A 16,767-nucleotide genomic window follows, 5' to 3' on the forward strand; every position below is an offset into this window, starting at 1 on the left:
TGTATCAAAAAGAGAAGAGGAAAGTAAATGAGACAGATATGACAGAGCATTTGATTATCCTGTAGCCAGTAGTTTTCTAAAACAGATTTGCTGTATAATCTTGTGCTTGAATTCAGTGAGGACTGGTCTCCATTCAGGCTCTTTTAAGGAAAATATATACTAAATATTGCATCACAGGAATGCTAATTCTCTGTATTGTACCATGATTCCCAAGTTTATCTGAAATGGAAAGATATCATTACTTTGTGACGGAGTACACTGTTAGGAGTTTAGATTATTTTTCTATGCACTCTGCCCAGTTACATGATCTTGGGATAGGGATAATATGTACAAAAATTATGTGTTTTATGTGTAACACTGTATATGCTGTTACTGTTTGTTTATTCCAAAAATCTCTGCTGACAGTAAGTCAGTGGCAATGCAGAGATGAGAATTCAGGATTTCTGAATCTCTGTCCTTTCCATAGTCCAGACAGATCAGTCTACAGCCTTTGGTGGCATTATCTGTGGGCAGACTGGCTGGTGCTGGGAAGGAACTTCTGTGGAGTATTTTGTTACACTGAAAGACTGCTTCTTTTTGCTTATGTCTTTTGAATATGTCTTGTTAAAATAGCACAAGATTCTGGGTGGAAAAGCAGTCTTTTAATGAAAACTTCTTTCAATGTAGAATTTCTTTCTTCTCACCTTGCCAAATGTTTTATTTTCTTTGCTTATAGGGCTTCTGTTGTCATCCCTGAAGAGAAGATGCCTGAAATGTACAGCATTCTGCAAAGTATCCCCCAGCGACAGATTGAAGAGATGCAAAGACAGGTAAAGCAATGTACCATGGTCAAATTACTTTCCTTGCTCTACAGTTGGAGTGTAGGTTCATACATCTGCCTTGCTCTGAAAGCTGGTGGAATGCAGAAATACCCACTGTACTCTCATGTTAATATTTTTATTATTTGACCCTGTTCTTTCTTTATGCTAAACATCTGCATTTGCCATCACTTTTCAGTGGGATGGAAGCTCTCCCTGAGTGTATTGCCTACTGACCTCTATTAACATATTTCTGATGAAATCACGGCGTATATGTGTTTAATTTTTCTACATGGTATTTAAATTGTAGTAAAAAAGTTCAAGAGTCTGTGTTTATTTCAAAGGAAGCTTTGGTCTGTAGAAAAATTTTAGTCACTTAAAATGTGAGGGAAGCATTAAGTCCAAAATATTTTAAATATTTTATCTACATTGACAATTCCTCTGAGAGAGATTTTTCTTGTTTGATAGCTGCAAGAGCTGAGACCATGAACTGTCAGGCCAGCAAAGAGGATATTAACATGTAATGTACACTTGTATCTAGGATATTTCATCCTTGACATCTTATTGTACCTGAGCATATACTGTTATACGGTAAGATGGTACTCTTATCACTGCTTCAGTTCCTCACCAGGAAAATCATAGAGGAAGTAAGGGCTGGGTTTTTAAGGAAAAAGTTAACTATCTGATTTCAAGTGACTGTTCAAGGTGTGTGAATTGGACTTTTCAAGTCCAATTTCTGCAAGAATTGTGAAGTCAAGTGTCTGAAATTCCCTTACACAACCTTAGTGACAAAGTGGTCCTTTGCATGGCCTTTGTAAAAAGTGACCCAAGACATTTTTTTAGAATGTAGCCTACAACACTTTAGTTATTTCTCCTTAGGCAATGCTGAAAGCTGCACAGTGTACATAAATACTGATATATGGGGAGAAAATAGACTTAAATGTAGATGTAAATATCTTTCACGCCTAAATTCTGTTGCCAGCTTCACTTCACTCTGTTCTGAGTCTGCAAATACCACAGCAGCCATCAGGGGTCTCCTTTCTCTTTAATGCCTTCACTCAAATGAACCATTTTGATGGGGCCTGCACAAATGTGCCAACAAAACCAGGAGGTGAGAAAGTAACCTTGGTGTTACAACTCCTAGAGATGTGATTTTTGGTTTGGAGATGTCAACACTAGGGAGTTTTGCCTAATAAAGCTTTAAAACTGATAATAATATTCTGTCAAAGTGTGCAATAACTTTCTTGTTGACTATTTCACTGATAATGTAAAATAATCATTTCAGGACAGTGTTCTCCAGCTATGGACAATGCACATGACATTATGGACATCTTAAACACTAAAGTATGAAATCAGGCAACTCATCTGTAAAAGAAAAAAAGCCAACAAAATAAAGACAAAAGAGCAAACCCCCTAAACATTCAGAACTAAGCAAACCAACAATAACCCCCTTAATTTGGATGATATATACATTATCTATATTACATGTAACTCTATAAAATTAACTTAGATTATATTTTAGTGCTCATAACAAATATAGTCTCTGTTCAGAGTGAATTTTGTTGGATTATACGTGGTTTGCAATAGTCATTGTCACTGGGTTAAAACATCACTGAACATCATTGGAAAATGTGATTCTATTGACTGAAGGTGTGTTGTGTTTTTCTAAAGCTCCTTCTCACATCTCGTTGCTTTTATTGTGTGTTTTGATTGTGAAAGTAACAGGATGAAATCACAAGGTGGGTCTTTCATCTTTGTGAATTATTTCTGTTTGTGTATTGAGGATACCTAAACATGTTATCCATACATTTCATGCCCTTCATTTCATGTCAGCCTTATTTACAAGGCAAAATACCTGTGTGTCTCTGAAATTCCCTTGCTGATAGGTGCTCTGTGTTCCAGCCATCTAGTATGGTGAAAAGTACTTAATGACTGGAACTGTGTGGACTACCAGTAACCTGACATATATGGTTGAGATCATATTTTTCTAGGCAAATAGAACAAATCCCTGCTCTTAATTTCTCCTTGCCGAAGCATGCATTTATCAGACTTTTTGGGTCTGATAACCTTTGTGGGATTGGAGCCTTGCTGTCCAACTGCATTGGTTTCAGTGGTTGTCTTATGATAGAATTCTTATCCTTATTTGGAAAACGTTAAAATTAAAACAAATATTACTGTAAATGTTTGCTTGACAGTTTTCTTTATTGATGACTTTGTATTTTTTTGCAATGTTTTATCACAGGAGATTCTCTGGAGATCATACATCAAGCTTAAAATGTAGACATAAACATATAAGCACACACCTACATATACCTGTATATAATTTTTTCAAGGTGTGTGCTTATAAACATATAAGCACATACCTATATGTAGTTGTATATAATTTTTTCAGATTGTCTGCTTTTAATGAGTAAAATTTTCTCTATGCATCTTTTCTTTTTCTTTGTTTCAGGAGATACTTTTAGCTATACATCAGCTGGGTAAGAGAGGAAGTCTTGTAGAGAGAGGTCATTACATTTAAGTTATATAACAACTCATATTTGAAAGTGTGTTCTTCCAGTTTGTACACCTATCATGGATATCACATAACACTGTCATGAAGAGGATAAAATACAGAAGTTTCAGTTTTGGAGACATGATCTGCTAGGATCCGTGGCTGATATGACCTGAGCTGTGATTTCCTACAGCACAATTTTATTTTGCTCAGCTTTTTATCACACAGTACATGGTATAAACTGGGAAGGAGATACATTGGTTTGAGCAGAGCTTGAGTGTGGGAAATCAAAATTAATTCTACTGTCCTACATCATCCATGATTGGACTGAGATCTCTGGAGTTCAGCTATATTAACTTGCACTTTTATTGTTCAAACTTGCAGAACAGTTTGCTCTCAACAATTGCCAGTCCAGTTTCCTGTCTGTCCTCACAAAAGTGAATGCTTTCTGTGCTTGTAGCCTGGTCTACACAGTTGCAAAAAATTGATACATATTTTCAATACTGCAGCAACTTCCATATAATAATATATAATAAATATAATAATAATAGCTCTTATAAATTGCAACATTTTGATGATCAAAACCAGCCTCTGCTGATTGAGCTGCTAAAATTAATAGCAGCCTGGATGAAACTTACGTATCTCTGGGATTGCTGTCTTGTCTGTTTTCTACAGTAATGTTGTCATTCTCATTTTCTTTGAAGCTTCCTTGATCCGTCCCCCTCTCACAAATAGTTCCATATGGAGTCTGAAACACTGGCAGAAGTGCCCAGAGGCAAGTTGATAAGCAGCTTAGCTGCACAGACTTGATGCTGCATCCTAGGCTTTCATTTTACCTGCACCTCTAACCAGCACCCAGGTAATAGCAAAATTCTAGAAGTGGAGGGGAAGAAGTAGACGTAATGGGCCTGTATGGTAGAGAGTAAATTTCAAATTTTGTCTTGCTCCTGCAGAGTGAAATAGATAAAACAAAACAAAACTTTGGTGGTATCACCTTGTGTCATGCCTTGTATAGTTTCCGTTGCAACAAGTGTTTTGGGGTTTTTTTGAAGGTTTTGTTCTGAAAACCTGTTAGTTTCTGGAAACGTGTTTCAGCACTGTAGCTGATACATGTGTTTAACTAATCTGAAAGTTTTCCTCGGCTTATATTTCAGCTGCTGTGCTTTTTTCACCCTCTTTTTGTGAGGTGAACCTGTCTATATGAATATACAGGCATCTTGTAAGTATTTATCTTCATTTAATACCAACATAGTTAGAACTCTTTTAGCATGGATAGACTCATTAAGGCATAGAATCTTGATATATGTGTTTAACTAATCTCAGAGTTTCCTCGGCTTATATTTCAGCTGCTGCTGTGCTTTTTTTACCCTCTTTTTGTGAGGTGAACCTGTCTATATGAATATACAGGCATCTTGTAAGTATTTATCTTCACTTAATACCAACATAGTTAGAACTCTTTTAGCATGGATAGACTCATTAAGGCATAGAATCAGAATACAGAAATACTGTGTAGTGGGAATAGAAGACTTATTCTTCTGTTTATTTAGGTATTCTTTCTCCCTGAAGAGATTTTAGGTAAGGAGTTTATTTTCAAAAGGTGGCTTTGTATTCTTGTTCCTTTTTAACTTTATAACACTCCCCATCTCACAGAAATAAAACTTCTGAATTCGTATCTGTTCTGGAAGACTGGATGACTTTGTGTGCTCTGATGGCACAGGGATGGTGAGCTGGTGTTCTTAAGTGTGGGAATCTTTTCATCCTGTTCTCTAGGGAAATGTGTATGATCATGTACAATGTGCATGTTGATTTCTCTTCTGATTTCTCTTAGTGCCAAATTTCAACCAAATTTTCAGAGAAGTGGAGAGGCTGGAGATAAGAAATTCCCTGAAGCGGGGCACCTGTCTAGGAGTTAAGTACCCCAGAATAGCATGGCCTTTTATGAGAAACTTTGCAGCTTTGCAGCTAACAGTCATAGAAAACCACTTGCATTTATCCATTATGAATTATCTGCTTTGGGAAAGGTTTTATTTGGAACTGACACATTTTAGGCCACAGAAATTCAGGGAGAAAGTGGCCAAATGATGAAGTGATAAATTAAATTCAGTGTACAAAGGGGTATATATGCAATTTAAAACATTTTTGGCCTCTCAACTAGCTGCAATCTCTTGGGAAAGAATTTTTAAGAGCTGTAATAAGTAGTTATGTGAAAGTATAAGTCCTATAGTCAGTAATGTTAAAAAAAATACAAAGAAGTTTTAGAAAAGAGATGGAGAACAAGATGGAAAATACTGTGCCACTATGTAAATCTATTGTATGTTTGCACCATGAATACAGTGTGTAGTGATTGTTCTCCCATCTTGAAAATTATGTGATAGAACAAATGTGATCAAAAGTTTCAAGAGAAGATTGATGAAATAGTGTAACACTCTTCATCTTGAAAATGAATGATTGGTGATGATGAAGCAGGAATATAAAACAGAACTGAAAATAAGTAGGTAATGAAAAAGTGAATAGATGTGGCTGTACATTGTTGGACACAATTTCATTTGATGTCTCACAGTCCTTTTATTATTTGGAATCTGGTCTAAAAAAAAAAAAGAGATGATCTCAGAACTACGAGGTAGCCTGTGAGAATCACTGCTTCATAATTTTTTGTGAGTGAAGGGGTTTTATTGACATAAAAGGCAGAATGAAGAAATCCAGAGAAGGAAAATCTGTCAGAGATGAATGCAAAGATATACCCTCTGGCTTAAAAGTTCCTGCATTGCAGACTTCTGGAAGCTGGAGAGTACTTTGAGGAAGTGGTGGCTTATGCCTGCTGTGTCTGTGGGAGGGGGTTCCTAAGGTACCTGCTGTGGAACTCTGTTAGAGGGAGAATATGGGAACAGAAGGCTATTTGGTCAGACCTGGCAGCTTCAGGACTCATGTTTACAAAAGACTTTAGTATTATATTGCCTCGTGTAATAACGTCAGATAATCAGGGGTTTTTAAAATTCATCTTGACTCCACTGACTGCCCAACGCTTCAGAGGGAGACTCTTGAAAGTGGTGCATAGTTTCCTTCTTTGGGTGAATGTGTAATTCACTTTCCTGAAGCCCCACAAGGTACCCTCTCAAATAGTGGCCATGTACCATTCTTGCTTTTCATTAATTGAAGTTTTAGATGATCACAACTTCTTGTTTTTTTAGCCTGAATGGACAATTAAAGGCTAGAACAGGATGTAAATTCAGGGTTAAAAATTGTGGATAGAAAACATGTAGTTTGCAGTGTTTGTTCCCACAGTTGGAATACCTGGACAAGCTGTTGTGGTTTTTCTTGGGCACATCCCATGTGCCTCAGCCCTGAACTGAAGAGAAGTTCAGACTCCAGGTCAAACAGAGCTGAAGACACAAGCATAAATCAATGACTTGTTTTAGTGCCACGTTAAAACAACATGAGTGGCTGGCTTTTCTGACCCTCCTCCGTTTCATTTAATGTGCTTCTTTGGCTCTTCTTTAAAGAGGGCTCTGTAGAGTAATTTCTACTCTTATCAGCTTGCTGACAGCTATATGAGCCTTTCTGCTGGCTCCAGGCAATCACTGCCAGCGTGTGAAACATCCCATTCTTGCAGTGAAATGGTCTTGGATAGAGTTAAAGCAAATGGGTGGTGGAGTTTTCCTGTGGGTGGTGCAGCTGACATGAAAGAGATGGGATTTAGTTCTTGTTAACCAATTAAACAGAAATTCATTTCAATATCTGGACACTAGATGCTCTTTGAGCATACTTAGGCTTTTACAAGTCCTTTTAATGAGAATATTAAATGTACAGCTGCAGTTCTTTCTCTGACAGGGGACAGCTTCTGTCTCTGGGTTCTGTAGAATCATCATTATCAAATTTAAGAAAACTTTCATCTGTCTGCCATTTGTAGCGTTTTAAGGAGTGCGACTGCAGAGCCTAACCCTGCTTTAATCCTCCCAGAGTGCTTCAGTGAAGCTCTGGGTCCCCCATAAATGTCAGGCCTGGACAATTTGCCATCTTATCAGATGCAGTGAAGTTAGTTCCAGCCCTCTCACCCCTCCCCCAGAGGAAAGATTTGTTGCTGCAAACAGCAAAGGAAAGAAAAAAACTTTTTCCTGGCTTACTGCCAGGATCACCATGGGAGTTGTAGAATCCTTGGCATTTATATATGAGACCTTCATTGCTCCCCTCTCTCTTCAGTTGTTGCAGAGAGTATCCTTATCCTAGATTTTTTTTCTTCTTGTCTGTCCTGCCTTGTTGTTTTTCAGAATGAAGAAAACTGTCTTCGTGGCATCTCTGAGAAAGAGCTCAGAAATTTGAGACCAATCAGCACTTCTATGTACAGTTTTTATAGGATACATTTGGGCTGCTTTTGTATCTACATTGGCAGCTTCTAAACAGTAAAAGGTTAAACTTAACTATAAGAGGAAAATAGTGCTATTCTGAGACAATTTTGTTTTGTTTTTCAGATTAGATTTTAAGAATCTGTCTTTTAAGAGTCTGTATCATGTTGCACAGTGGATTTTTGGATACCCTTTGCAGATTGCTATACACAACTTGAATAGACTACAGATAAACCAGATGATCCAGAAATTGGAAAGGCATGTACTTTTAGAAAGAATATTTGAAAATATCCTGTCATGCACATGAAGCAGTTAGCTGCAGACAAATGGATGATTAAGCATATCTCCTGGTGTTGCACTCTTTCTTTGTTACTGTGTGCTTCCCTCTGCTGCTATATAGTCTGTAGCACATCACATTTCTTATCAAAGCTGCTTGCTTTGTTTACCCCCTTTATTTATTGAAAGTATTACAACTTCAGAATTTATCTATATAGCATAAATAAACTGCATTGCTGTAGTAGTTTGCATATGAGTATTTGATTCTATTCTATTAAATAGAATAGTAAGTACACCTTGGTCTTGTATCCATTTTACTGATGAGTAGATAGATATGTAAATAACTTGTACAAGGGCAAATCATAATACTAATAATGGAATTTAGAAATCTAGATCCTGTTTTAATGACTGTATCAAATGTATCTTACAATACAGTAGGAACATCTGGCTTTTAAATTAGAAAGGTCTTACGTTTTCTATAGAAACAATTTGCTGCCAGATAATCTTCAGCCAGCTTTTCCTTTGATCTTTGTCTGTAAATTATGCAGATATATTGAATAATTTCTTAGATGCCTGGAGGTAGGAAAATTATGCTTTTTTTTTTTTTGCAATCTGAATAGTGGGCTGTTTTAGGAATATACTGTTGTGTCCCTTGGCTTTCAAATGCTGTATTTTGTATCTAGAGTTTGGCTTCTTCCTTTTTTTTTTTCAATTAGCTACAATTTTGAATGCTCTTTATAAATTAAAATGGCAGCTGGCATTAGTTGTCATTGAATTCTGGTGACTTGGTTCTGTAGAGATGCTATGGGCAGAAGTATTGTGGAGGGTGTGCATATTCCAGGATGATAATGTTGGAGTAGGGAATCATAGAGAGAAGTTTGGCTTCATACAGTAAAGAATAGCATGCTATTCCAGATATTTACCAAGAAGAAATAAATAACTCTTGTTGATGTCTTTCAATGATTTTTTTAATGTAAATTTATTTTCCATCCTGTTTCATTGTGGTGTGACTACCAGATAATATCATCACAACTTGCAGTTAATACTCACCTTCCCCATTTCATCAGATAGCCATTATGTGCAGTTTAATCCATGAAGGATGGGGTATTTTTATATAGCTCAAGCTAAGAACAGTTATTTTTAAGATGTTGAGGAAGAAAGCAGTGCCATGTCCTAAATGGAATTTTTCCAGTAGATATGGAAAAAACCTCATGACTGCCATGGTTCAGCTTTTATCCTCAGAGAAGTCAGTGAGATGAATTTGTATTCAAGCAGCACTGGCAGTTATGTCTGTGGTTAAAGTTGTCCAGTGTTGAGAACTGTGTGTATGGGGGTATGTGTGTTATGTTTGTGCTTATATAAAACAGAACTGTATAGCTTACAGGAAACTGAGCAAAACATGCCTTCATCAAAAGGGCAAGTTCTTCCTGGTATACAGCTTAAGCTCTGAAATTGAGGTATGTGCTGATTTTTGACAGCTATAATATGGTGGTAACTTTACCTAGATTTTTTTTTCGTCCTTCAAAAAGCTGTCCTTTCATGTGTGTGATTGGCACTGGGCTTGCTTTGTGTTTAGCTTCTCTAATCAAGGGAATTTAAGCTTCTATTCTCCCAGCATTAGTACAGCAGTCATGGGAAATCTTAAACAAGCCAGATCTTATTGCAGCAGTTGACACAAATAAAAGCAGTTGTGCTTTTATTTATTTATTTTTGATGCTGGATGCTGATTAAAAGTTTCCAAGCATCCTTTAGCTATCCTATAAAGCCAACCAGCAGAGAGCAGGGCAGCTGCCAAGGAAGGGAGAGACTGGTGGACACAGGACAAGATCACAGTGGGAAGCATCAGTGTGTGTAACTCAGAAAGCTGGGAAAGGTGTAAACAGATCCCCAATTTATCTATAGGGTGGGCTCTCCAAACACTGTTTTATTGGCCAGTGGCTCCTGCTTTACTAACCTCTAACCTCAGCAGTACTCAGAGGTGCTGCCCACCAGCCAGCCTTGTCTTTGAACCTCCCTTGGCTCCTGCCACCTCAAAGACTTGCAGTCAGATTCCTGTGTTTTGCTTGGGACCTCACCTCTCAGCAGGATGCCTGCAGCAGGGAAAACTGATCTACCCTGAGAACATAGACATATTTGAAGGCAATACCCCTAGGACTAGAAACCTATTGCTTTCAGTTTCAGGAGCTGTCCATCACTTGTCAAGAAATGTGGATAAAACATCTTCCCACCCCCCATCTTCTGGGCATGCAGTAGTTGAATGTTCCCTGCAATTACATACGTAATATTTGTTTTCTGTTATTTTCCTGACTGCTGTTGGATCAGTGATAGCACAATTCTAGCTCACTGTAGGTCTGGTTTTATGTTGACTGTGTTGAGAACAAACATCATAATCAGGATGATACAGCTTCAAGGATTTTTGACTATTCCCCAGGTTAAGTGGGCCTGCCACTTACTTTACAGTAATGGTCTGGTGAAATTGGAGTAATTAGAGAGCCATGCAAAATCCTGGAAACTCGAGGGAAGAGAGCAGGTTTTTGTGTCTTTACATCATTATTGATGATTATGTAGAGATAATGGCTTATCTGGAAGCTAGAGTAGTATTTATTTCTCTTTTTCAGCTGTGTTATTTCTATGTGAAATAACACACCTTTTTCAGCTGTGTTATTTCTATGGTGTCAACACATGCCATTTGCTTGTAAATAGGAAGACTAACTGAAAGCTCTTTGGGAGCAAAGGAAATTCAGAAAATGGTAGTAATATTTTAATATCACATGTTTTAAAAGCTGTAAATGCTGCATGAAACTTTGGGGTTTTGTTTGGTTGTGGGGTTTTTTTTAGGTTTTGTTGTTTTTTCCTCTTATCCTGCTGCTGTCTTTGCTGGCTCTGTCTCCATATTTTGTAACAGTATTCCTGGCCACAGCTGAGAATGGGGAGGGTTCCTTGCTGCTCATAGTGCTGGTATCTGTTTGTTGGCTCCATGACTGAAAAGTATTTTGACTGTGGATTTGTAGGGTGCCAGGACGGTAAGTCAGGTTTCCTGGCTGGTGCAGTGTTGCCTTCTGCAACAGAGTTGCTAAGTTGACATACTCATTAATCAAAGAAGCAAGTTTGAGGTGCAGAAATACATGGAGGGAGTGGAGAGCACCAGTGCTAAGTGATATTTTTATCTATTCAAGTCTTGTGTTCTTGCTATTTTTAGAATTAAGTTGCTATTACTAGGACAAGGAATAGTGGAAATCTGTATTTTACAGGTAAAGCTAATGCAGGATTTCAAAACTATAAAAAAATGCCATTTAATGACAAAGAATGAGAACTCTTATTGAAAGTACCTTCTTTTGTGTCATGTATTTAAGCAGAAGGCTCTTCATGAGAAGATGAAAACCTTAGAAACAACAAAGCAAGAAAACCTCCAAAACCCACTACCCCTAAAACAAATCAAAAACCCTCTCAAACTCCCAAAGTTATGTGAAAGTGTGGAAGCAAGAGTGAAGATATTAACTTTAAAAGATAAGCTTCTAAGAACCATTCTTGTATATGCACAGTATGTATTGTATGTGTGGATTACTGTAATTGATGTGATTCTTTCCAAAGCACCAAAGAGGAGAATCTGAGGAAGGCTGCAGTGCAAGAAGCTAAGTTTTAATATCTTAAGCTTGCACTAACATTTTCTTTTAACTTTTCTAAGAGTCAGCAAGTAGTCTCCAGCAATAAAACTGAGAGTGAGTAGAAGTGAGTTATTCCCAAGTGGCTGCTATCTGAAGGGTAAGATTAGCATTTCGAACTCTGACCTCTGTCCCCTTATGAATTGGCAGCTTCAAAAAGAAAAAGGAAAAAAAGAAATTTGGATAATGGAAAGATTCAGTTTTCACTCTCTTTTGTATCTGAAGGAGGCAAATGTACTTGTTTCATAGCTGGAATTACTAAAGCAGAGAATATTGAGCCAAAGAATTAAATCAACTTACTGCTTCACTTTTGAAGATATTGTTTTTGAAGCTGAATTACAATAAAAACCAGCACCATTAAATGTCTGCCTAGAATCTCTTTCTTGAAATATTTGACTGTAATAATATACATTATTGTTTTGTTTGCTCATACTGCTGAAGTGTCTTATAATTAAAGAATATTCCTCTATAGGCCACTCATATAATTTGTATAAGTTAAATAGATGAATTGAGTGCTCTCAGGGCTTTACTTGAGAATTGTGCATATAACTCAGTAACATGGAATGAAAGTTCAGAAATGATGTTAAAATAATGATGTCAGATTACATTAGGAGCAAACCTTACTTAACTGGAAACAACAGTGTGTGCCCTGCATTGTTCTACTGCTCATTCCTCCTTTTTCCTTTGCAGAGGTACCTCTGGTTTAAGGTTCAGATAACCCCCATGCTGAATTATGCATTAGTCATTATTTGGAGTGATCACAGGCCTCCAAAACTTCAATTCCTTGCTTATCTCCATTTTTTAGCTTTAGAGGTGACATGCTGTTACTCTGAGCACTCTTTATATACTGCCTGCACTACTGCTTTTCTTGGATAGGTCTGCAGTGAGAAACATGCAACAGCCAGTTTAGATTGAATTTGGAAGATGCTTTTAATCTGATATTCTGTAAAAACATGAGAATCAGAAAACTTCTCAGTTTTAGGCAAGTTAGCATGATTTTACCAGTATTTAATTGCTTTGATGGATTGCTTTTGAAATTTCTTCATAGTCCATGTATAGGGAGAAGAAACTAATTTTTACTTTCAGACTGCAATTTCTAAAGAGTTTACCTCCAGTTTCAGGTAATTGTACTGGCACCCCAAAAGAGAGAGAACTTTTCAGAGCACAGCTCTCTTACTGTTATTCATAGGCTGAAACACATGAGTTGTTTTTGAAAAATGTAACCTAGATTTGTGTAGCCTAGATTTGCATTTCAAATCCTCATGCCTCTCTGGGAAAAATGAGACTACTTCAGGTCACTGTTGAAAACAGAGGTTTAAGCGGAAGAAGGACCATGACCTAGAGCTAGTCACTTATTTTATCCTCTCATGATCCATTATTAAGAGAAGAATTGATTTATTGGAAGTTATTTTAAGGTACCAGAGGTCCAAATTTCTGTCTGAATGACCCTGATTTTTTCCTGCACTGATTACAGAGAGAGTGAGCCAGCCAGCCAGCCTTAGGTGTGTTGAGTGTGATTGAGTGATATCACCAAGGGTCCTAAACCAATCAAGTATTTTTCTTAAATCCCCAAATCTTACAATTTTCTAGAAAAAACAAAATACTGTTTAATTCTTAATAGTATAATATCTTCTGAAGCTTTCTTGTAACCCTGTATAAAAAAACCTAAACATGTCACTGGTTTTAGCTGATACAAGCTGGTATAATCTTTGCTGGAGAACTGCATACTAAAAGTAGTATGTGTGATCAGCAAGGAAGCTGTTGGAACAGGGAACCAGATGCAGGAACAATGAAACAGTACAGAAAGAGGGTGCAGATTACAATTTATAAGCAGAAAAATGTGGGAACTTGGGGCTATATGTCCCTCAGTCTAAACCCAAAATGTATCTTGGGAAACGTTTTCTAAAATATATATTGCTGCGAAAAGAGTAACTTACCTTCTCTTCAGTCCCCTTTTGCAGAGGAGGTCAGTAGGGCTCTTGAGAGCTCAGGTTTGCTATCTGACTATTTTATAACATCAGCTATATTCATATGCATCTTTAGTATAGGGCAAACCTACAAAAATTCAATTTATCTTGAACCTCAGTAGCCCATTTAATCCTGCTGCCCAATGGCAATAGTTTGGGGGGAGGGGAGGTTGCCTGGGACCAATCTGAGTATTTTACTCGATGGGAAATAACGTGCTATGTCTCAGTAACTTTGAAAATGTTTGATTATATTACAGTATGGCATATAACTTGAGCAGGCCTTGTGGATGCACTTCCATGTCCAGAGCTATCAGATGCACAGCTGAGCTGTAGATATTTACTGTAATATCTTTTGTATCCCTGTTGAAGGTACATTTTAGCAAAGGGTTACTGCAGTCAGTTACTTCAGTTACTTAGCTAAATATTTCATTAAAGTTTTTATTTGCAAATAAAAAGAAAAGATGAAGTTATTGGGGTTTTTTCCTATTCTTCTATCCATCCCAAAATTTGAAAGGTTTAGAATGGTTAAGTCTCACAACATCTCTTTGAGGTCAGTATTACACATACTGCTGAGATGCTGAAGTAGAAGCAAGAAATTTAATAAATGTCAAACTTTTGTCTGTGAGTAAGTGACAGAACCAGGATTAAAAGTAAGATCACCAAGTTTCCAGGCCAGTGCTGTTGCAGCAGGTAGGCCACACTCTTTTGCTTGCATAGACTTCTCTAATCCAGCTGGGAGTAAAAACCAGGAACACCAAGAGCCATTAAGAAGGGAAAGCATTTAAGTAGAGTCACCATAGGTGGTGTGAAAATGGTTGTATTTCAAGGTCTTGTAAACTCTTTCAAGGCATTTTGGAAACACTGAACTGCTGCAGTGGGGCACAATCTCACAGCATCATGGCGCCTGACCTAAAAGTTGAGAAAAGTGGTGGTTTATGGGCAGTTAAATTTTACTACTCTTTTGCGAATTTTTTTCCCTCTCTTGCTACTTTTACGGACTGCCACCAAATCATGGGCTGTGAAAAGACAGAAGGCTAGAAAGTTTCTTTCATGGACTGTTTTCCCCTTGATCTAAATGTTAAAGAAGGTAGTCCTTTCCTTACCTTATGCCCAGTGGGGTTTTTTGTCACAAACCAATCGAAAGATTTACATTGATCTGTCTTGCACTCCACAGCAGTGCACCATTAATGGCATTAACACTGGAACTTATAAACATTATATGAATGGACTCTGTAACCTGATGCAATGTTGGCTTGTAAAGAGCTTATAGAGAGATGCTAGGAGCCCAAGTGTGTTTATTTCTAAGGAAAATAACACCTTACCTAAATAAATGTTGCTTTCTATGAGTAGGCTGCACTGTTGCTGCATGCTGCTGCCTGTTGTCTGGAATGAAAATAAGTGCAAATGCTCCCTTCCCAAGCTCTTGCCTGTGCTGGTATGTACTGAATATTGTCATTTTAGTTTCTTTGTGGTCCAACTGAACTAAATCCTGGACCTGAAATCAAGTGGAATTGAACTTTTGGGTTGGATGCTTTCTTGCTTGGTTTAAGGAACATCTGTCTTGCAGATATTGCTAGTCTTTCTCAAGGTGTGCATGTGTATTTGTAGAGATAATTGATAACACTACATTATGTTAAGAACTTTTGGCTTTCACAGAAAGTGATGGGTTTGCATGGCTGATCTAATGATATTGCAGTAGTTGGAAGTGGGGCAGGAGGAAGGAAGAAAGGAAGGGCTACAACTTAGAACTACTTACTGGCGTGCCCATGTTTGTGAACTCAGTCTGCAGTGCTCACTGCTTGGTGAGAGGAGAGAATTTGGTCTCCAATTCCTTCAGTCTTTGGCTTCCATAATGAAGTTGTCATGGCTTTGTTAAATTTATTGCAGAAATTGAATTCAGATGAACTAATTTCATGGGCAATCTATTGTGTAATGAGAACTTCCCGTCACTTCCAACCCAATGGGCAACCCAATAATATAATGTATTTCTCACTGTCAGTCAAGTTACACAGTATGCCAGATTTGACTCTTCAGAGCATTGGTAAAACTGTTTTCCAAAGTAATGCTTTTCTGTCTTTCCTTTTGGATCTATCCTAGATTTTCTATTTATCCAGAAATTTAGAAGAAGAGAAATTGTATTTCTTCTTTCTGTTTTCAATTCCTTGTAAGCCATACAGGTTAATGTACATTGATCTGTGTTGTCTTAGCAAACAAAGTACAAAGTAGATGTTTGATCTCTCTTAACCATGTAGATTGCCCATGGCCTAAGGAATATTTAGGTGTATACAAAGTTAGCTTTCTCTGCAAGTCTGTGGTCTAGATAGTGTGTTTCCTTAGAAAACTCTGGAAACCTCATCAAGCAGGCTTCTAGAGTACTAGAAGCTAATTTCAGTTCAAGTTGAAAGGAGGAGTCCGACTTCATCATAGTTGTAGTCTGTGTATAATCAATTCTATGTGAAAGCCAAGGTCTGGACTTAAGGATTTTTTATTTCAAGATCCTGAAAGGTGTTCAGTTAGCTCTAATTAGTGCATTACAATTACCGTGCCTTAAAAACATTGCTTAGTGTATTAAAGTTACTCTTGAGTTTCCTGGATTCATAGATATGGAAAAGAAGAACAGAGAACTCATTAAAGCTACATAAGAATAATGAGAAAGTTGGCATAGGAGTCTGGAACAGAAACCTTTTTCTGTTGTTGTTGTTACTCTTTCCTGTATCATAAATGTGTTCATGGGATTTCTATCCTCTCTATTTCTTACATTCCAACATAAGCTTTCAACCTCACTAAGTAGAGTAGAAAATAGATTTCGAATGGAATCAACATACATCTTCCCAATAGAAAACTTTCCCAAAATATTTAGTAACTCAGCATGTGGAGCAGCAGACACTAGCAACCCATGTTAATCAGTTCTGCTTTATAAAAGCAAACAAGGTGGGGAGGAAGTAATGAGACCCTGAAACATCTGTTTGGGGACTTCAAATCCCCTTAGAAGGTTTTGAGTTCTGCCTTAAAGAAACACAACTCCAAAAATATTACAACCAACTGTGGGAACATTTTATGGCTCTTTACAAAAAATTAATTGCACAAATATTAGTCTAGAAAACATAAATTCCCTCTGCCCTCTTCTCCAGATTTGCTTCTGGTATAAAGGTGTTATCTTCCCTGATATTACAAGCATTCTTTAAGCAAAGAGAAACTAGATCAGATACATCCTGGTTTTGCTGAAGGAAG

At 37.4% G+C, this 16,767-nt stretch overlaps 1 protein-coding gene across 1 annotated transcript in view; it reads left to right on the plus strand.

The window, feature by feature from the left end:
- The window catches only part of EXT2 (exostosin glycosyltransferase 2), a 70,719-nt gene that overhangs the window by 12,652 nt on the left and 41,300 nt on the right, over window positions 1–16,767 (plus strand). Inside the window, 1 exon segment of the mRNA XM_039730970.1 lies at window positions 716–809. Within this exon segment, the coding sequence (XP_039586904.1) occupies window positions 716–809 (94 nt within the window).

Source organism: Passer montanus, unplaced genomic scaffold, assembly GCF_014805655.1.
Source record: "Passer montanus isolate IOZ18808 unplaced genomic scaffold, ASM1480565v1 scaffold75, whole genome shotgun sequence".
NCBI classification, from domain to species: domain Eukaryota; kingdom Metazoa; phylum Chordata; class Aves; order Passeriformes; family Passeridae; genus Passer; species Passer montanus.